Here is a 21,100-nt window from a genome sequence, read left to right as displayed (position 1 = left end):
CAGAATTGACCAAAACTTACTTTAGTTCTAAACCTAGAAATGTGTTATATCAATAACAGTATATGGTAATAATATAATTGCCATACTTTTCTTTAAAAATACACTAAATTTCATGTCTCTAAACTTTAAGAGATGTCTGTCGTCACCACTAGATGTCGCCAGTGACGTCAGCTGTCCATGTCGGTTTTCTTTTTCATAGCGACGAAGAAGTTCCACCTTCCGGCTTTGTAGCGCCCTTTCGCTGTATTTTTGTCCTGAAATTGTACAGAAAATATAACAAAAAAACTGTCCTTGTTGTCCTCGTCGAAGTCACATTAGCTGACAGGAGGATTTGATGTGACGCTTTAATGTTAAAAGACCAAGCGATGTCTGTGGTGTTTGACGGGAGTCCGCTGAAAGCGATGCAGAGCTCACACACTCACACCCCGCAGACTGCCCTGAGGTGAGTGGTGGAGGACTGGACAATTTAGACCTGAAAGTCAGTTTAGTGCGTGTTTTATGTTTTATATTTAAGTTAACGGTATAGACAATACTGGATCAGACCTTTATTTGTTACGACATTGTTCTGTAGGGCCAGCTCATGAAGAAAGTGACTGGATTGACAACATGCGGCACGGTTACACTGAGGAAATGTTATCAGTTGGAGCAAAGCACGTCTTTGTAAAGCACCAGTATTTTAGTATTCAGTATTTTATATATTTGATATATTTTATATGAGATTTTCAATTGAATTTATTTTAGGGCTGTAATGCAACTGCTAATGATGAATTAATACAATTCATAATGATCATATTTGATAGTAATCATTATTGTAATTAATAAATATTATAATTAATAATAATTCATTCTTTAAAAATTGTAGAGCTAAAATGATTAGTTCATTGACACTAAATGAATCTGTCCATGAATATAAATTAATTGATTACTAGTAAAAAAAAATCCATTCATCTAAAAATGCCTAACATTACCTAGTTCCAGCTTCTCAGTAATGACAATGTGCTGCTGTTCTTTGATATAGAGCTGCAGATGAGTCATTTAATCAATTAGTTGATCCAAAAAATATGAAAACTTGCTGCTTGTCTTCATCATGTGTTCTTAAATTTTTGTTGTAGCATTTATCTGACAGCAATTGAAACACTAATCCATGAATATATCCACTTGCTCAGTTTAAACTATTTTCCGACAAATTTTTGACGAGGCAATCAATCAGTTAATTAAGAAAAAGAGAGATTTTAGTTGTTGCCCTTTTCTTCTTCTTTTTTAAATCTAAGAATAGTGAAAAACACCTACCACAACTTCCATGACACCTTATAATGACATCTTAAAACCCAGAACCCAGAAATATTCAGTTTACAAATTAACAAACCAGAGAAGAGCATCAAAATCTGATTTTTGATTTAAAAAAAAAAAAAAAAAGAAAAAAAGCTGTGTACAGAATATTAGGCAATCGAAAGAAGATTAATCTACAACAACTTCGATAGTATATATGAATTGTTTAAAAGATAATGTAAATCAAAAAAACAATAGTTATTAGTTCCAGCTTCTCACATATAAGGATTTGTTGCTTGTCTTCATCATGTATGACAGTAAATTAAATATGTTTTGGTTTTTGGCTGTTGGTCAAACAAACCTTGCAGTTTAAAGACATCACTCCGGGCATTGGGAAGTTGTGGGTCTTTCATTACTTTTTCTTACATTTCGACTAAACTATCAATTGACACAATAGTTGAATACTATGTTTCTCTTCCTTGTTGTTAGTGATGTATAAATACATCTTTATGGGTAGTTTGAATTGAACCTTTCGCTCTCACACAAATACAGGCACACACCTCTTTTTATTTTGTTCCTTTTCCTCATCATTTTCTGCTTATGGATGCTAAACATCACACTTTGCAAATCACTCATCCTGTCCACCCTTCTACCCTAGTGCCCAGGAACTCTCCCAGGAGATCAAGTCCTTCATCAGTGGCGTTGACACCGTTCAGGGGCGGAAGCTCAGTGTCCGGGAACACGCCCGCTGCGCTGTGCGGTTGCTGCGCTCAGTCCCAGCCTGTCGAGGGGCGGTGCTGGAGCATCTGAGGGGTGTGTACGATGAGCACGTCTCTGCTTTCCTGCACAACCTGGAGACAGAGGGGGAAGCCAGCTCCGCGGTCAGCTCTAACCTGGAGGACATCATACAGGTGGGACATACATAGAACTTACAGTGATGCAATTATTAAGACTAATTAAGATTAAACATTACAGGCCATTTTCAGTAAGTCCTCATTGAAGAGATACAAAATCAACTAAGGTGTATTTGTATAGCCCAATATCATATAAGGTTTCTAAATCACTCAGAAATATAGGATAATGGTCAGTTAAATTCCTCAGGAAACGGTTTTAATTATTTCTGTTCATCCATAGGAGGTCCATGGCGTGCTATCAGAGTTCATCCGGCTCAACCCCCGGGCCTGGGCCCCCCTGGTATCTGCTTGGGCTGTGGACTTGTTGGGCCAGCTGAGCAGCAAGCACGCTGGCCGCAGGGTGGCCCCCCACTCCTCCAGCCTCAATGAACTGCTCCAGCTCTGGATGTCTTGTGCTGCCACCCGGTCCCTCATGGAGGCCTACTCTCAGTGTTTGGCCGCCATGCTGGCCTGGTGCCCTGATGCCTGTGTGGATGCACTGTTGGACACCTCGGTTCAACACTCCCCACATTTCGACTGGGTGGTGGCTCACATTGGGTCTGCCTTCCCGGGTACTATCATCAGCCGAGTCTTGGCATGTGGACTGAAGGACTTCTGCTCTCATGGCGCCAAGGACCAAGGGCTAATGGTGATGGGAGCGGATAAAGGCAACAGAGTGCCCAAGATTGGCTCGGTGGTGGGAATCCTTGGACACCTTGCAGTACACCACTCCGACAGCATCAGGAAGGAGCTGCTCAGGATGTTTCAGGAGAGCCTGACTCCATCGAGCCCTCTTTCTCCCAATTCGTCCTCGACCTCCTGGGAGAGTTCCCCTCAGCTGCGTCGTGCTGCTGTACCATTTCTGCTACAACTGGCTGCAATGTCTCCCAACCTCTTCGGTGCTGTGTCTGCAGAGCTGGTGGAGTTGTTACGCCCTCCTGTCCTGCTCCAGCTGCAGGCCTTGCTGCAGGGCCTCCTCAGAGAGGAACTGGATAATATGCTAGGGCTTGCTGTCCATCTCATTAGCCAGAGTCCTTCAGGAGGGTCCCGGGTCCTCCGTTTTCTGGCAGACACAGCGACCCCAGCCTCAGTCATCATCTCCGGCCCGACACCCTCCCCTCATGAAGGAGTCAGAGAAGGTTGTGACCGCCTCCTTCAGATGCTGCTTCTGCATCTCCACAAACTGGTCTTCAACCGCTCGGATGTAGTTGAAGGAAATCACCATCACTCTGCTTCCTTTCAGCCCCAGAGGGTCATCCCCTTTTTGGAGGAGCTGCAGTCTCATGTGGGTGAGCTCTGTGCTGAAACACTACGACTGGAGAGAAAACGTCACCTCTGGCTTCACCAGCTTCTGTGTCTGCTGTCAGTGTATGGGGGTCCCAGCGTTGCCACCGAGGCCCTCTGCCAGCTACTCACCCAGGCCCGCAACCCAGAGGAGCTGGCTCTGGCCTGGCAGCTTCACACCACACTCTCCTCCTGCATGGCGGGACTCATTCCTGCCGCTGTAGCTCGCTGTGTGGCCCAGATCCATACACACACCCTGGGGCCCCGGCAGCTGAGACAACTGCTGCTTAACCTGGCCGCAGCCATCCAGAGTCAGGATGAGGAGAGAAGAGGATCAGGGGGCGCTCAGTCCTCCATGGCCATCCAGGTCGGCTCAGCGGTCTCAGGACACCTCCATGATTTTGGCCCGCTCCTTCTCCACGGTGACCCGGCTGTATCTCACGCCACAGTGCGCCTCCTGTCCTGTAGCCCCCTCCCTCGCACCTCCTCCCCAGCACACCTGCTTCTGCTTTCCCGTGCTGCTGTCACTCATTTCTTTCTGGCGCTTCGGAGGAGAGGAGAAGGGGGGAAGATAGGGAGGGATGGAGGACAGGCAGGCGAGGCGGTGAACTGTTCAGTCCTGCTCCTGTCCCGTTTTGCAGCGTACTCTCCGCTCACTCTCAAGGCGGTGCTTCAGCAGCTGGTTGAGGGAGCGTTACATAAAGGCAACACTGACCTGTTTGGAGGGCTGATCGCAGACATGTCTGGGGCCCCTGTTACTTCCCCCTCTGTGTCCCCTGACCTCGGAGCCTCCCTGCTGGACATCAACTGTCGGTTCGGTACCACCGTCAACTTTTCTGGCAGTGTGTGGTCTGTATTTCATGCCGGGGTGATCGGCAAGGGTCTGAAGATCCGCACCATCACACAGCTGCCTGACCCATCTGGGGTCATCCAGGTGAGTTGGACAGTTGAACTGCAGTTAAAGCAAAATGTAGATGTATACCAAAAGTAATTTTTTTATTTAAAGTAGGCCATGTGTGCAGATTGAACATACAGCTAGAGCTTGAAAATACGTTTTCAGGCAAACACTAAAAATAATGTTGTTGGGGTGGAGGTAGAGGGCGGTCCATCGAAGTAAAGCTCTGCAGATATGTTTTATTTCATTTCTTCCTGCATGACTGTTATCTCATCAGCACATCAGAAAATGATTAAAAACAGTAGAACTTTTATAGTAAGTGTGATTATGTGTATTTTGTGTTTGATGTACTGCAGCAGAAAAGACTGTCAACGTGTCACCATCATTTTCTTCCCTCTGTAGAACATCCAGACTCTGTTGGCTGTTGTAGTCCAGTGTTGCAGCTCCTCTGGTCTCAACGGCTCTATCAACGGCTCACAACCCCCATCTGACCCTGACGAGCCGCCGCCCATCAACGCCGAGGCAGCCAAGGTTGTAGCAGTCACACTGGTGGAAAACGTCTGTCCGGATGTGGCCAACGGGGAGCTGTCCTGGCCCCCAGAAGAGCATGCCCGCACCACGGTGGAGCGAGACATCCACATTCGTCGTTGCTTTGAGGCTCACCCGGTGCTTTTCCCTCTACTTCAGGTGGTGGCAGCTGGACGCCCGGCTCTCTGCTACTGCTCCGCTGTGCTCCGAGGCCTCCTGGCCACCCTGCTGGCCCACTGGGAGGCGTCCCGTGAGATGTCATCCACAGATTCCCCGTGGCACCTACAGGCCTCCTGCCTCCTGGTGTCATGCATGGGAGAAGGCCAGCTCCTGCCTCCTGTGCTGGCCAACGTACACGAAGCCTTTCCCCACCTCACTCCCTTTGAGGTGAGGCTGCTGCTCCTGGCTGTGTGGGAGTATGTGAGGGGCAATGGACCAATGCCCCAGAAGTTTGTCTTCAGCTCAGAGAAGGGCCTGTTCTGCAGGGATTTCTCTCGGGACGGTGACGTGGCAAGATACGTGGCACCGATTCACAGTGTCCTGCATAAAAACATTGATAGATTGGGACACTTGTGCTGGCGGTTCCAGCTCTAAAGAGTGGTGAACCATGAAGAGCAGGTGGCAGGGAATAAATAGATGCCGTAAAATAGATGTAAAGCTGTGTTACATTGTTCCGAGAGTGGACTGCAAAGTTGCTATAGCTGTTCTACATTTTCACACAAGAGAGAGGGTGTGTGTGTGTGTGTGTGTGTGTGTGTGTGTGTGTGTGTGTGTGTGTGTGTGTGTGTGTGTGTGAACCTTTTGTACCATATTTTTCAACTTTTCTAACAAGTTGTTTCTGTAAGAAAGACAAGGGGACAAGAGAAATGACAAACATGTATAATGTGTTAATATAGAATTTGCTCCCCACAAAAGACAGCCTTAATATGTCATTTTGGTTAGAAAGTACAACGTTACCATTTATAGATTGTTTGTTTTGTATAATTTCAGATTGTTCATGTTCAAAACTTCACAAACTGTTATTTCAGCCACTATACAAAATAAAATCTTAATTTGGTCCTAGAATGTGTCTTGAACTGAGCATCCTTGTTTACACTAAAATGTATCATGACAGGACTCACTCACTGTGATTCAGGTGATCACCAAGTCTTATTACAATGGTCTTTACATACTGTTAATCCTCTGGGCCTTCTTTGTTAGAGACTGTTTCATTTTAATAGTATATAAATAAATGAAAATAATAAATATATTAATCTGCTGTTTTTCACAAGAAAAAAACAATAGAAAAAATTCTGAAAAATAAACATTACTCAATGTAGCAGAATTGAGATTTTCTTACTTTAGAGGCCGGTAATCATCTTGTAACTCCTTAGATGCATTTTATGTTGGTCATGACCTCCAGAAGTCCTGCCATTATTTGTATTCCGGGGGATAAAAAACACTAATATTTTAAAGTATTATTCAGCACCAAATTGGCTCCAGACCCTGCTTGTGACCCCCTATATAACAATGTGATTACAGTTACAGGCTATGGCCTTAGTGTGGCAGATAGTGATTTTTTTTTTCCTCTCAAATTAACAGATTCATGATCTAAAGAGCCAACACTTATGGAAAAAAGGAGTAAATATGATGGTGTATAACAACATTGGCTTTTGAGGTAGAATGGTCTGGTTAATGAGGGTTATGGGTTCACAAAGTTATGATTTATTGCAGGGCTGTTGTGTTGGATTGCATTAGATTGTAAACGTGTTTCCGCAGCTTGAACGTTGCATTGGTCGGATGTGTGAGCGCTGGGACAAATCTGGGACAAATGTGCACTTCTCTGACTGGAGCGTGGAGATGACGTGTCATCTAATCATACGAAGTTTTTTTTTTTTTTTTCAACAAATATTTCGTTGCGTTGTGGTGACTCTTCCTTTTTAACGATCTTTGTTGCGGAGTGAAATGGGCGGAGTTAAGCGGGGGCATAATCAAGATGGCCTCCTTCACTGAGAGGTAAGACAAAGCAGTTCCGCTCTTTCATCGTGAATTTATCGTTTGTTTGATACATTATCAGTGAGATTATCACCCCGGCTGCACACTCGGTAAACGGGTCAGCAGATTTTTTTGTTTTGGGGTTTAACGGTCGATAGGAAGGAAAATCATAGTGGAGAAGTCGAGATCCCTCTCAATTGAATTAGCGGTTTGACAGGCAGTCTGTTAGCACGATATCCTGAGGTATCCAAAGAGGTAAATAACGACAACAACGCTATCAGATAATCGGGTGTTACTTCGCCCATAAAAGACTAATGCACTATTGTTGCCACGTAAATAATTATTGCCTGGGTTTAGTTGTAATTTTACATAATTTAATTCCTATTGACTGCGAGCTAGCACGCATTAGCCGATACGTTAGCTAATGCTGTCTCTTGGCATCATGTCAAACACATCACATCGCCCGGCTCTAACAGGAGTATGAGGCCTGGGAATTAGTCTCTGTATGCAGACTCAGAGTATAAAATGAAAAACGGTACTCTGGACAGTCTGTTAAATGTTAAAATATGCACAGTGTGGCTGCAGCAGGATGAGGAAACGGGAAATGATTTAATTAGCTGACTGACATTTTTCTGGCGCTGCCTTTCACTGGAAGACATGTTCTACCTCCATAGTGGGATCAAAGTCCGGGTGTGTGCTTGTGTTAGTGTGTGTTTTTGTGTAACTCCTGTATGCGGGCTGTAGTTTGGCTCGGGTATTGCTCAATCAAATGTGACTTAATGAATTGGAAAGGTGACTTTAAGCCAAACCATCTTAAAGTTTATGCTGTCTCCTTGATTTTCTTTGTAGGATGGCACCTGTCTTGGTGCTGTGGATGGCTGTGTGCCTCAGTGGGACGTGGGCTGTGGACAAGGGCAACTTCAAGACCTGTGACCAGAGTGCCTTCTGCAAGTGAGTGCAATACTTCACTTGTTTAGATAGTGTTGCTGGGGGTAAAAAAAAAAAGAAGAGAAAATTAACATGGTTACTGACACTTGGTTTTATGTTTTAAACAGGCGTCAGCGAGCGTTGAAGCCTGGTGAGTCTCCCTATCGAGCTCTGCTGGAGACCATGGAGCTGACCAACACCAGACTCACCCTGCAGCTCATCAATGACAACAACAAGGTGAATCACACATAAAAAGGCAGTCGACTCAGGAAGCAGTGGGCCAGTGGGATAACGCACTTAATGTTTAACATCAAGTCTTGCAAGGTGTCTTCTTTTGGAAGTTACCCTCCTCTCAAAAGTTCCCACAGTGTAATAAATCCCAAACTCCTCATGTTTTTGAAGTGTCAGCTGAAAGCGAAACATGTCCACATTGGATATTCAGCCCATTTCCCAGAATGACCTCTGCTTACTAAAACTTCAGTAAAAGTTGACATAGTGTCATTAGAGCACCAGTTACCAGTTTTCATTTTCCTTGTGGTATCAAATGCCTAACATGACAAACTAAGTGTTATACAGAAAAAAAACTCTCTCTTTGCTGAACCCATTTGCCAACCTCTGCTTTAGTGTTTATCAGATAATAATGGAATTCCTCTGTACCCTCCTTTGCCTCTCCTGAATCTTTACCCTCTCCCCTTCTGCCCCCCTCTCTGTGTTTGGCTCTCAGGTGCGTCTGCTGCTCGAGCTCTACCGTCTCCAGGGAAACATAACAAGGGTTAAGATTAACGAGCTGAAGCCGCTGAAGCCTCGCTATGAGGTCCCAGACGTGCTCATCAGGGAGCCACCTACTGAGCCGTAAGTCTCCCATTGGAGTTACTAACTCTGTGGTGTGAGTGGGTAGGTGGAGGTTTCTAACATTACAGACTTAAACTAAAACAGGCAAAATTAACAATTTCTATCTGTAGTCCTGCCATTGTCAATTTCATTAATACAGCCAAAGACCACACATTTCTCCTACACCTTCCATTTTGATGGGGAAAATAGGGGAGCATAGAGCGCTTTCAATATGAAGAAAGAGAATGATGATGTACCTTTTTTATTTGACATGTCACAGTAGGAGAAACTCAGTCATGAACAAAAGTCAGTGATGGCTGAATTCCATTTAGCTGCCTCATTTTCAAGGTCCTGGTGTTGTGCATGTTGGCTCACTGTCACACTGTTATGACTTACTTACTGGGACACTTGAATGCAACAGAGCCATCATTAATGTTACTTACATCAATGTTTTCCTTCTATGACTTATCAAAATGTCGGCGTATGAAGTAAATGAATACCTCCTAATAAAGTTACTCACAGGGAGATGGATGGAAACAAAAATGTGCTCTACTGTATAAGTTGAGGCATGTACCCCTGGTGCATAATTCAACTGTGAAAATGGCAGGAAAGTGAGAACTGAAACTCTGAATATAAATTCTTCCTCTGAAACAAAAGAGGCCACTTGAAAAAGAGCCAGCCTATTCATATAATTGCTTTCTGGCTTTATCTCTTACAATCATTTTGAAACTTCTAACCTTGAAGTTTGGTTTGGCCTCAGTAGAGTATAATAACAGTCTGGAGTAGATAATAGACTTATGATAAAAGACAGCTCTAATTGAGTTCTTTTAGTTTTTGTCCTCACTTCTCTTTTACAAAGCTAAATCCTCTCTTGACCCTGATTTCCTCCCCTCTCTGCCTCAGTCTGTCCCTCTTGTCTCAAGACGAGAACGGGGTGGTGCTGTCCCTGGGCGCGGAGTCTCAGAGGGTCATCGTCAGTGCCCGACCCTTCCGACTGGACATCATGGAGGGACGTGAAGTGCTGATGTCGTTGAACTCGCGCGGCCTGCTGGCCTTTGAGCACCTGAGGATGCGCAAGGACACGTGAGAAACCACGCATTCTTACAAATACCAGCCCTCTCTTTTAATCCACGTTCTCACTCAGTGGATGATTTCTATTTTTGTTCCCATGAAATGGTTTGTTTTTTGAGTATTGTCTCTGACTCGTTGTTCTGTCCTCTTCTCCCTTATCATCCTAGTTTCTCCTATAAAGTAACTAGCACAGTGGCTAGCGTGTGGGATAATATCAAGAGGGTATTCACTAGGTAAAGACCCTTAAGATTTGTAAGTGTGTATTCTGTTCCTTGTGCCAATGCTGCCAATAGTGACATAAAATATAGGGAATCCCATCAAACTACGTTCTGTATCTACCCTCAAATGTGACTGAGCGTGAAAGAGAGCAGTGTGGGTGAGTGTGTGCATGGCGTTGTTTGATTTGATCCAGAATTAAGGGGCTCAGTATCGCCCTGACTGTTATCATCATTGTATTTTTGAAGGATAATTTAGATACTGACAGAAAATATGGATGTTGATTTTGTTTTTTAATTTTATTTCATGAAACAAAAAAATCATCCTGATCATCAAAAAAAACACGTTCACTGGGAGATTATACTGTAGGGTCTGCTGATTTTACTGTACACCACTGTCTTGTCAGATCAGTGTCTGATTAACTAAATCATACACCTCTAGTGTCACTTCAGCAGCTCGTCTGATAAACTGGTCTAACCCTGCAACTGCATGACCGACTGGGTCTCTTGACTAGTTATGTTGACTGAAATTATTTGTCACGCTTGCTCAGTTTCCAGAGAGAACTAACCGCAGTAGTTGAAAAGCGATGTATTTCTGACTTCGCACATAGCTAGTCTGTGTCCCAACAGATAGCTTTTGCCTTATTTGCAGGCATCGCTGCTCACTTCCCAAACCCAACAGCAACATCTCTCTTTGTGGTTATGCTTGTGTTTGTATTTTTGTGTTTTCTAGGTGTAAGAATTTCCTTAATTTGGGAACAATTTACCTCAGAACACAGTGCTTCTTTTGAGATCAAAAGAAAGCAAATCTTTGTCACCACTGTGTCCTGCATGTGTGCTGCTGCAGATCATGCACTTCCACAGCTGAGTGTGACTACCAAAAGTTCTTGGCAGTTCAGGGCTTGTGTGAAAGGGTCTTTGGTGATACACCATGGCCTGGAATACACCTTGGTATATGTCGGATCCACTGGGTATCAGTTGGTACTTTTTTAAGGAGCCTTGTAGGTGTAGGCCTCTTGAGCTCCTGTCCCATGATGCCTAGCTTGAAATAGCCACAAGGTAGGGAGTTGCTCAGTCCCCTTTGTCATTAAAGTTAAGTCATTCATCACCTTGTAGAGTACTTGTTATTTTTCAGTGTGGAATCAGGGGACAGTCACCAACCTCCCTGTTTTTATGTCCTTTTCCTTTTTATCATAGTTTAATTATACTCCCATATATTGTCACTCTTCACAAGACGGTGTGATTCTGTCAAAGTGACACATCTGTCTGTCTCCTGTATTCCCCCTCCCCAACTCACCTTCCATTCTCTGTACCATGGAGCAGTCAGGCAGACCCAGAGGCCGAGAAGAAAGAAGAGGCTGATCCGGCTAACCAGGCTGAGGTACTCGCTACACTAAAGCACAATTAATTTTCCTCTTTATTTTATTTTAAAGACAGCATTTTTACACTGTCTCCCAACCTCAGTCTCCTCCTGTAAATAACTGTTCTTTCTTCTCGCCTGCCAGGCAGCAAAGGAAGAGGAAGAGAAAGTAGAAGATGGGATGTGGGAGGAAACGTTTAAATCGCACTCAGACAGCAAACCTAATGGTAAGTCATACTTCTATTTTCAGTTACAGGTAATTTTGGTGTAATTACCGGTACCATATTATGTACTATAGATGTTTTTCAGATCAACTAAATGACAAATGTAGAAATCTCAGCTTTAAAATCACTTTGACCATTTTTACTTTGCCGCCACCTGAATGATTATTGGTTATTCTCACCCAACAGGTCCATCTGCTGTTAGTTTAGACTTTTCATTGCCGGGTGTGGAACATGTATACGGCATCCCCGAACACGCAGACACCCTCAGGCTCAAAACAACAGAGTGAGTGGCAACAGCAAGTCATATTTCACATTCAAAATGGAGTTGGACTTTTCTTCCACATTGGGTGGTCCATGCGCAGTTGTTAGTATAGTCTTCACTGCACTGAATCAAGCCTACATGTGTGTATGTGCGTTGCAGCAATGGAGATCCATATCGGCTCTACAACCTGGATGTGTTCCAGTATGAGCTGTATAATCCTATGGCCCTGTACGGGGCCGTCCCAGTTATGTTGGCCCACAACGCCCAGCGGACAACAGGCATCTTCTGGCTCAATGCTGCTGAAACCTGGGTGGACATTAGCTCCAACACAGCTGGAAAGGTATGTCTTTTTCACTGCAGAAACTTTGTCAAACAGCCAAGAACCTTTTTCAGGAGCAAATGAACTTCACCTGCATTTGGACTGCATGAATTTAATTCCAGTTTTACTTTTTGGATCATAGTTTGGTTTAAAGGGCCATGATGACTGTCTGATGTACAATATCACAGTCCTTTATTCACTTGCTCTCTCCCCAGACGGTGTTTGGAAAAATGCTGGATTATGTTCAGGGCTCCAGTGAGACTCCACAGACGGATGTGCGTTGGATCTCTGAAAGCGGCATCATCGATGTCTTCATTATGCTTGGACCAACACCCAAAGATGTCTTCTCTCAGTATGCCTCCCTTACAGGTAGGAAGATGGATGACTGGCATGAAGGCTCAGTTCTTTACCTCCTTTTCAATGTAGCACTTTCTCCTTTACAACATGATCTTCATACTGAAGTTATTTTATTTTATTTAATGGTGGTTCAGGCATTTCACACAAAGGCAGTGACTCCAGTTTTAACAAACCATGTAGTTATTTCATGTAGTTAATTTAAATCAAATTAAATGTTTTACTGCCTGATATCAGGTTTTCACTGTCCTCCTCCGTCTCACCTTCTCTATTGTCGTTGTCTTACCTACTTCTCATGTTGTCCTTCAGGCACCCAGTCCTTCCCTCCCTTGACTTCCCTGGGCTACCACCAGTGCCGCTGGAACTACAATGACCAGGAAGACGTGCAGTCAGTGGATGCAGGCTTTGACGAGCACGACATTCCCTATGACTTCATCTGGCTTGATATTGAGCACACAGACGGGAAGCGCTATTTCACCTGGGATCCACACAAGTTTGCGACACCAAAGGAAATGCTGCAGGGTCTCATGGACAAGAAACGCAAGGTACAGATGATAAATAATCGAGCATCAGTGTACCAGCAGACAGTGTTAGGATCCACATCATGGGTTTTCCTGCCAGAGGTTTTTACACTTTAAAGACTTTCTGCTCAACTTCTTTCTCTAATTTTTTTTTTTTTTTTTATAGATGGTGGCCATTGTGGATCCTCATATCAAAGTAGACAGCAACTACAAGATCCATAATGAAATCCGTTCACGGGGTTTCTATATCAAGAATAAAGATGGTGGAGACTACGAGGGCTGGTGCTGGCCTGGTAAGTCTAAATCAATCACTAGAAAATGTATAGAAAATGCTTTTGTGAAAACACTTTAAGAACTATACTTATCGAGATCAAAATCTTAATTCTAACAATTCATATTTGTATCACGTTCTTTTCTGTTTTGCCTCTCTCTCCTGGGAACGAATGATGTGCTTTAGGTAGCGCCGGCTATCCAGACTTTACCCGTGCAGACATGAGGGCCTGGTGGGCCAGCATGTTCGCCTACGATCAGTATGAGGTGAGCCTCGAGGAGATTTCTTGATGACATTGAGATACTGAAGATTTAGCACGCTAGCTGTTGCTCTATGTGCCAGCTTTCTGTGAGACAAGACAATTATTGAAGAACACTCTCTGATAAGCATGACCCCCGATAGTTTCTTTTAAAACCTTTCGTTTAACTACCAAGTGTCACAGGCTCTTTCTCTGGTCGGCCTGGCCTCGAGATTTACATCCACAATCTCTGTCCACTCTCCAGGGTTCCATGGAGAACCTGTACACGTGGAACGACATGAATGAGCCGTCAGTCTTTAATGGGCCAGAGGTCACAATGCACAAGGATGCAATGCATGGAGCCTGGGAGCACCGTGACGTGCACAACACCTATGGCTTCTATGTGGTGAGTGCATGCAATTCTTCTGTGGCTTTGTCTGTTGAATGCTTCTCTGAACTCTGGATAATTTAGACTTTGTGTTTCGTCCTCATGTTTTTTAGTCTGGTTGAGTATTCATGCATGAATGTAAGTAATGTTATGTAAGTGTAGGAGATGAACATGAATCGACGTATCAGCAAAATGAAATTACCTGTAGCCATTAAACAACTCTGGACAGATGAAAATATATTACTGTACTTTTCCTTGATGTTCTGATACCATTTTCCTACAGTGGGAATGAAATGATTTTTTAAATAGTAGTCAAGTAGTAGTCTTTGAGATATGATTGTACTGTACATTGTTCACAAACTGCTTTCAAAGAGACTCAAATTATGATTTAACAATCAGATGATGTTGGTTAAAATACCCTTGCAAATTACCCACTGTGCCTCACTGATTTTGTATGTGTACAACCTGCAGCAAATGGCCACAGCGGAGGGTCTGATCCAGAGGTCGGGAGGAGTTGAGCGACCGTTTGTTCTGACTAGAGCCTTCTTTGCTGGGTCACAGCGCTACGGTGAGCCCCTCACTGCTTTTTACTATTCATTCTAAACGCAACCTCAAATCACTTTACTCTAATCCTGGGAACAATGAAAATTTGCCATCGCACATTTAATAATTCTCTTGTGCTGATTACAATCATCTTTGTTTATGTTCAGTGTTTGCTGGATCAAACTACACTTTCAGTTTAGTCCAGATTTAATAAGGTTTTTTTAATAATAACAATGATCTGAATTTATAATTTACTAGTACTTTAATGACACTAGATTAAAGCTTACTATCGAAAACAAATTCCTTTAATACCAAGAATTTGTTATTCTGTGTGCAGGTGCTGTGTGGACAGGAGATAATGCTGCAGAGTGGGACCATCTGAAGATCTCTATCCCCATGTGTCTGAGTCTGGGCCTGGTTGGAATCTCTTTCTGCGGTGGTGAGTATTATCTGGTAGTTTGTCCCTATGGTCAGTGTAAAATGACCAACTTGTTTTGAAGAACAAAATATTAAGATTATTTCGGTTGGCTTTTTTAAATTGTTTGATTTTGTTTGTGTGAGCAATTTTTAGGTTTCAGGTTTCAGGGGGAAAATTCTTGTTAAAATCTGTTTTCTGAATTAATTTGACATGGGCACAGATCTCCCCAGAGTGTTTGTTTTATGTTGTCATGGAAACACCTACTGACAAACTGCATGAGGTGTTACCATGGTGATAGCACAGATTTTCTGTGTAATCTAGCTGCAGTTTTGTTGAACAGTTATACTGCCTGTATGTATCATGTACTGAGGGTTTGAAACTTCATTCATGATCAGATCAGTTGTTTTATGACACTGCACCTGCATTTAAAACAAAAAACTGATTTGATAAAAGAAATGCACACTTTAATTCCCTTTCAGGTCTATTCATAATCTCTAAAAAATACAAGATCTCAAGTGGATGTTGTGTCTGTTTTGACCTCTGTCAGCCCAGACTTGACTCACATTTACCCCCTCCATCTCACAGCTGATGTTGGTGGCTTCTTCAAGTCCCCGAGCACTGAGCTGCTGGTGCGTTGGTACCAGACGGGGGCGTATCAACCGTTCTTCAGGGCACACGCCCACCTGGACACACCCCGCCGCGAGCCCTGGCTGTTTGGTCCAGAAAACACGGCGCTGATCCGTGAAGCGGTGCGCCAGCGCTACACCCTCATGCCCTACTGGTACCAGCAATTCTACCAGGCACACCGCACTGGACAGCCCGTCATGAGGTGAGGATCAGGGCAGGGAAGACTGTGTGTTTGTGTCTCTTTCATGATAACTTGCCTGTAGCTGAAAATCAGCAACAAAATGGCAGAGTTTTAGTTGAATCCATCAAATCCAGATGTAAGTACTTGCTTGGTTTAGGTGTCTAACTAGAGAATATTTTCCTCTGGCTTTTTGATGTAGCTTCACGCGACCATGCTATTTCTGTCGATAATAATGACAAAGTTAAGCCTTTGCCATTAAATCTCAAAACAGATATTTTCTCATGTTTATGATTTATGAACAAAAAGTAATGATGTAAAAGCTGTACTTACATAATTTGGAATAGAAAATACTCTGGCAAGCTGACAAATGTACACGGAGAAATATAAAATCAAAACATCTTTCTTTAATCTGAATTATATTTGTGCACAATATTCCATTACACTAAATAATTGTGTAATTATCTTGTCAGTAAGTGTGAAAATGTTAGTCACACTCACCCAGAGGATTCCTTGATGTTACTCTGCTCTGCTCACATGTGCATCTCTGTTATAGACCACTGTGGGTGGAGTATCCTCAGGATCCTGCTACTTTTGCTCTGGATGACGAGTTCTTGATCGGTAAGAAACAAAACTCAAAAACTTTCTTCTTTTTTTTTTTTTTTTCTTTTTTTTTTTTTTACATCAGTGTTGCCTCCAATTACAGATGATCAAATTAAATGACACTCTCCAGCTCAGTGCACACAAATAGCTTGTTGCATGTGATGCAACATAATGTTGGCATGTGTTAGGTCTGAATCAGGCCTGTTTGCTGTGAGAACAGCTGAGGTACAAGAGGACAAACCATAACTAAAACTTGAAATCAGGGATGACGGTGAAGCAGACATGGTTCAAAACGGTAACATTTCCATTGAAGTTACTTAACTCTTCTGCAGGGAGAGATTTGTTGGTGCACCCAGTGACTGAGGAGGGAGCCAGGGGAGTCACCGCCTACCTGCCTGGTAAAGACGAGGTAAGAGGCGGAAACAAGGGTTTAAACGCATCTAAAAGTTACTGCATCATTCTGGTGTCTTCAGGCAGAACTTCAGTGTTCATCTCAATGATTGTGGTGAAAACTCTTTTTTTTTTATAGTCAATAACATGTCTGCAGATTTGGCTGTTCTTGGTATCAGTCAAACATTTTTATGTGTTCCTCAGGTCTGGTTTGATGTCCACACCTTCCAGAAGCACAACGGGGCCCAGAATCTTTACATCCCGGTCACCATGAGTTCTGTAAGACACACACAGAGATGTACATAGTACTGTCATACAGCACTACGTCTGTGTGAAATGATGTGGCGATAATTTTCACATACATTAGAAGGCCCTCCACATCCTTTAATAGTTAGTATTTTCTCTCATTTCTCTGGTTTTAACATGAAGCCTTCTGTCTTTAGATCCCAGTTTTCCAGCGCGGTGGCTCCATTATTACCAGGAAGCTTCGAGTTCGCAGGTCCTCCTCCTGCATGGAGCACGATCCTTACACTCTATATGTGGCTCTTAACCCGCAGGTAACTCAAATGTACACACTCTGCTGCCAGTTCCAAGACACAACTGTCAACTGCTGCGTGCCAAGTAGCAAATCGTCATGTTTGAAGTTTTGTCCTCTTTGTCTGACAGAGAAAAGCAGAGGGTGAGCTCTACATTGACGACGGCCACACGTTCAACTATGAAAAGAAGGAGTTCATCCACAGGAGGCTGTCCTTCGCCAACAACATCCTCTCTTCTGTGTGAGTGATAAATATGCTCTGTTTCAGTTCAGTGGTAAACACTGCTTTATTATTCCACAAAACATAAAGACACAAAAGTACAGTAAGAGAACTGAAGACAGATGCTGGTTTCTGGTGATAATGGCAAAGAAAAACAGCACTTCATCTCATCTCTATTCTCATTGTCGCTGAGTTTTGTGTGGAACTGTTTACTAGGAACTAATCTTTGTATTGTAATACCTACCATGACCACCATGTCTCTGCTTGGTCCACAGTAACCTGGCTCCAGATGCCCAGTTTACTACCCGCTCCTGGATTGAACGCATTGTCATACTGGGAGCCAGTAAACCCAGCAAGGTTACCCTTAAAGCTGCTGGTGAGTCCTATTAACATAATTTCTGATAGTTTTCTAATAGCTAAGGGAGCGTGGAACTGAATCTACCTTTCTCTTTAATTTAATGTCATTCTCTATGTAGAATATGTTGCTCTTTGCAGTGTTGCAAACAACCAGGTGAAGTTGTAACTAATCCAACACCTGTGTTATTGGAGTGCCAATCCAATAACACTATCATTCCAACTGGTGTTGGTGTGAAAATCTGTTAATATCAGTGGCTTCTAGGCTTCTCGGGATTTAAGAATTCATGGGCCAACACGCTAACTAATTCCAAAACTCAGTTCCCCAAATTGAAGTAGCGATTGTTTTTGCTCAGCCTTTGAGCTGAAACACAACTAAACTTTGTCTGGACTTTCATACTTCAAAAGCTGATGATATTTCTGTGGTGTGTGAAAAGGTTTTACACTAAATTATACCACAGAAATGTCATCAGCTTTGAAGTATGAAAGTAACAGCACCCACAGGAAAGGCTTTCCTGTGGGTGCTGTTTTCTGACTGAGCCAAATCAAGTTGCACCCTCAGGATTACAAAGATCTTAAAAATAAATGAGATTTTACATTTTGGATGAGAATCTATCTGCTTTGTCTAATACTTTCTCCTTCTTCCTTTTGCAGATGGTCAAGAGAGCCAGATAGAGTTCGATTTTGACGCCTCCATGTCTGTGTTGACGCTTCGCAAGCCCGGCATGAACTCGGGGGCAGACTGGACCGTGATGCTTCAGTAACCATGGAGACAGAAAATGAGGAGCAGGAGGAAAACATGACTGAAGTGGACTGAACAGGAGGAGAGAGGCGGGAGGGTGCTGATACTCAAGACTAACTAAAGCAAGACAGGATAACCATCATGGAAAATAAAGACAAATACACACACACACACACACACACACACACACACACACACACACACACACACACAGGATATCAAATACACACAATTTTCTGCCCTATACACAGACACACACAGACACCCAAATCCATGTAAACTTGTTAGTCATACGGAGCCACATAACGTCTCTGCCATGTCCCTCTTGTGTTCAGTCACACTGTAATACCTAACAAAAAGGGTTACTATTAGATAGATAATTATTTGTCACATTTTTTCAGATAGATAACTGAGCAACTCAAATTATGTCATTGTAATGAATTTTTGGGGTTAAGAAAGAAAACATTCAGGCACTTGTTTTTGTTTGTTTTATCGTCTGCTTGGTTTTCCATCCACTCTGCCTCGGAAGAAAAATCAGATCAGTGTGGGGCCATTATTTTCCATTTAAAATGAAGGTTCACACTCAAAGCACATGCTCCACCTGCTGGTGATTCCCTCTATATGTTTCTGACTTGAAACTCATCAGACATTCATTCCATCCCTCTTTGTAAGCCAAGCACTTAAATCAAGTCAGTTAGAGCTAGACCTTCTTTATTTGTGCCACATTTCATGTATTTGGGGACGGCTTGCCAACAATCTTCTTTGTGGCTCCGCACTAAACTTTCATCCTGCAGTTTCGTAATTTTCCTCACTCTGCAAAATGTAAAGAAGTAATCATCTTTCTCACCAATCCCGGCAGGTTCATTCTTGTTTAGCCTCTACCATAATTCCTAAGTGATCAATTTGTGTGCATGGAATTGATTAATTATCATCGCTTCATGATAGAAGTGATGAGGTCCTTGAAATGTTGCACAGAGGGGATTATCAGCTGTTCTTTTGAACAGACTTGGCAGTGGGAATCACTTCAGGGGACTGAACCACTGACAGTGTGGATCATCCTGTTCATGTGCTTTCTTTATTTTATCAAGTTCTTTTTCCAGCATTGTTTACTAGATTATTTTTAATGCACTTGAGGATGAGTGAGAAAATAAAAGTTGTTTAGATTTTCATGTGTTACTAGTTGTCGGGACAGTCAAGACAAGATTTCCAGTGTGTCATTTGGATCTTATTGAAGAGGTCACATCCAAACCTCCTAACCTTAAAAGGTATTTCACTTGCATATATCCATTTAAAGCCCTCTGATTTACATGAAAATCAATCTTAAATGCACACTGAGCAGTTATAAAATATTCAAATGATTCTCTGGAGACTCAGGTTTATGTCCCGTCTAGTCAAATCATCTGACCTTTTTTAGGGATTTTGTTGTTCCGACTTTGTTTCGTTGATTGTTTTTATGATCATAAATGTACATGTTGCTGCAGTTTTGTTGGTGATGGCTTGAACTGGTGGAAATGGAAGTGAAGGAACAGACTTCAGCTGTCAATCAACATTGTCAGATGTACTTTAAAAGATGAGACCAAGTGAAAATAAAGTTGACCAAATGTAAAAGAAGCTTTTGATTATCACTGCTTTTGAGTGAATTAACTTGATAGTGTCTTTCTATATTTTATGAGTTCTTTTTAGAACATCAAGACTAGATTGGACAATTGTTTAGTCAAAAAAAAATCAACAATTGGCTAAACATCAAGAGTATTATGGTGTATTTTTAGACTGCACAACATGAAAATGGGTCCTTAGGGAAATACACAACATATGTGTCTAATTTGTCACATTTTATACAAGTTTTTTGATTTCTGCCAGATTTTAGGAGTACCCCTTAAAAGGAAGTGCTTAACAGTTTCATTCAGTTCATATACAACTCCTTGGCTTACATACATTTACAGTTTGTTAAAAATATGAGTTTGTTTTTTGTATTTTTTACCACAGCAAATTAAACTCTTCACGCAATTAAAAAGACAGCTCAATTTAGTCAAATAATCCACAATAACAGCAGAATATATGGAGTTCCAAATTACAATAAAGAATAAATAAAAAGCAAAAGGAGGTACAAGAAGTTTGTACAGTAGACATTTGAAAAAATCTCACTTGATAATTTTTTTTTTTCCAAAATCATCAGGTTATTGGAAAAATCTGTAATGTCCAGAGGTGGAAAAAGTACTCTTCAAAAGATCTTTTAATAAAGTAAAAGTAGCAATACACAGTGAATCATAATATACTTAAAGAAGTAAAAGTAAATGTACTAATTTCACAGAATGGCTAATTTTAGATAAATGAATATTATATTATTACTGGATTATAATTGTTGAATTGTATAATTCACCTTTAATGTTCCAGCTGATAAAGGGGAGTAATTTTAACTATTTTATACACTGTTGGGTGACTTGTGGACTCCCCAACAGGGATCAATAACGTTTTATTTTATCTTATAATAATACCTCAGTTTTTATTTAGTTATTTTACAATAGTCTCTATTATTAATCTGAATCTACAAAGTAAGTTGAAACTAAAGCTATCAAATAAATGAAGTAAAAGCAGTAGAATCTTTGTCTCTAAATTGTAGTGGAGTGAAGTATACATTATATTGAAGTACAAATAAAATAAGTACC

The 21,100-nt window shown here is 42.2% G+C and overlaps 2 protein-coding genes across 3 annotated transcripts; both read left to right on the top strand.

The window, feature by feature from the left end:
* The first annotated feature begins 208 nt into the window (after window positions 1-208).
* ints5 (integrator complex subunit 5) lies at window positions 209-5,934 on the top strand. The gene is made up of 4 exons (XM_023407306.2): window positions 209-442; window positions 1,928-2,180; window positions 2,404-4,380; window positions 4,744-5,934. The coding sequence occupies exons 1-4, from the start codon at window positions 348-350 to the stop codon at window positions 5,461-5,463; spliced, it is 3,045 nt and encodes a 1,014-aa protein (XP_023263074.1). The 5' UTR covers window positions 209-347; the 3' UTR covers window positions 5,464-5,934.
* An 834-nt stretch (window positions 5,935-6,768) lies between these two features.
* On the top strand, window positions 6,769-20,045 carry ganabb (glucosidase II alpha subunit b). Of its 2 annotated transcripts, XM_023407362.2 has the most exons (25): window positions 6,769-6,864; window positions 7,693-7,794; window positions 7,899-8,007; window positions 8,495-8,622; window positions 9,505-9,684; window positions 9,840-9,905; window positions 11,211-11,268; window positions 11,393-11,474; window positions 11,658-11,754; window positions 11,893-12,073; window positions 12,268-12,421; window positions 12,716-12,951; window positions 13,094-13,220; window positions 13,385-13,464; window positions 13,702-13,842; window positions 14,296-14,392; window positions 14,705-14,806; window positions 15,371-15,614; window positions 16,147-16,211; window positions 16,526-16,602; window positions 16,788-16,862; window positions 17,027-17,140; window positions 17,250-17,359; window positions 17,614-17,714; window positions 18,347-20,045. In XM_023407362.2, the coding sequence occupies exons 1-25, from the start codon at window positions 6,845-6,847 to the stop codon at window positions 18,454-18,456; spliced, it is 2,856 nt and encodes a 951-aa protein (XP_023263130.1). In that variant the 5' UTR covers window positions 6,769-6,844; the 3' UTR covers window positions 18,457-20,045. The 2 variants fall into 2 exon arrangements, with proteins under 2 accessions (XP_023263130.1, XP_023263132.1); XM_023407364.2 differs by lacking the exon at window positions 9,840-9,905.
* Window positions 20,046-21,100: the final 1,055 nt, after the last annotated feature.

This window comes from Seriola lalandi, unplaced genomic scaffold, assembly GCF_002814215.2.
Source record: "Seriola lalandi dorsalis isolate HSWRI2012SDOR001 ecotype SW California unplaced genomic scaffold, Sedor1 jcf7180002054333, whole genome shotgun sequence".
Taxonomy (NCBI): domain Eukaryota; kingdom Metazoa; phylum Chordata; class Actinopteri; order Carangiformes; family Carangidae; genus Seriola; species Seriola lalandi.
The sequence above is the reverse complement of the archived record's forward strand: the minus strand, read 5'-3'. Positions and strand labels throughout refer to the sequence as shown.

Coding starts and splice junctions, on each gene's coding strand:
- ganabb (XM_023407362.2), top strand. CDS start 6,845: ATGGCCTCCTTCACTGAGAG. Junction 15,615..16,146: donor ACTGGACAGCCCGTCATGAG/GTGAGGATCAGG, acceptor TCTCTGTTATAG/ACCACTGTGGGTGGAGTATC. Junction 16,863..17,026: donor TCCCGGTCACCATGAGTTCT/GTAAGACACACA, acceptor TTCTGTCTTTAG/ATCCCAGTTTTCCAGCGCGG.
- ints5 (XM_023407306.2), top strand. CDS start 348: ATGTTAAAAGACCAAGCGATGTCTGTGGTGTTTGACGGGAGTCCGCTG. Junction 443..1,927: donor ACCCCGCAGACTGCCCTGAG/GTGAGTGGTGGA, acceptor CTTCTACCCTAG/TGCCCAGGAACTCTCCCAGG. Junction 4,381..4,743: donor ACCCATCTGGGGTCATCCAG/GTGAGTTGGACA, acceptor TTCCCTCTGTAG/AACATCCAGACTCTGTTGGC.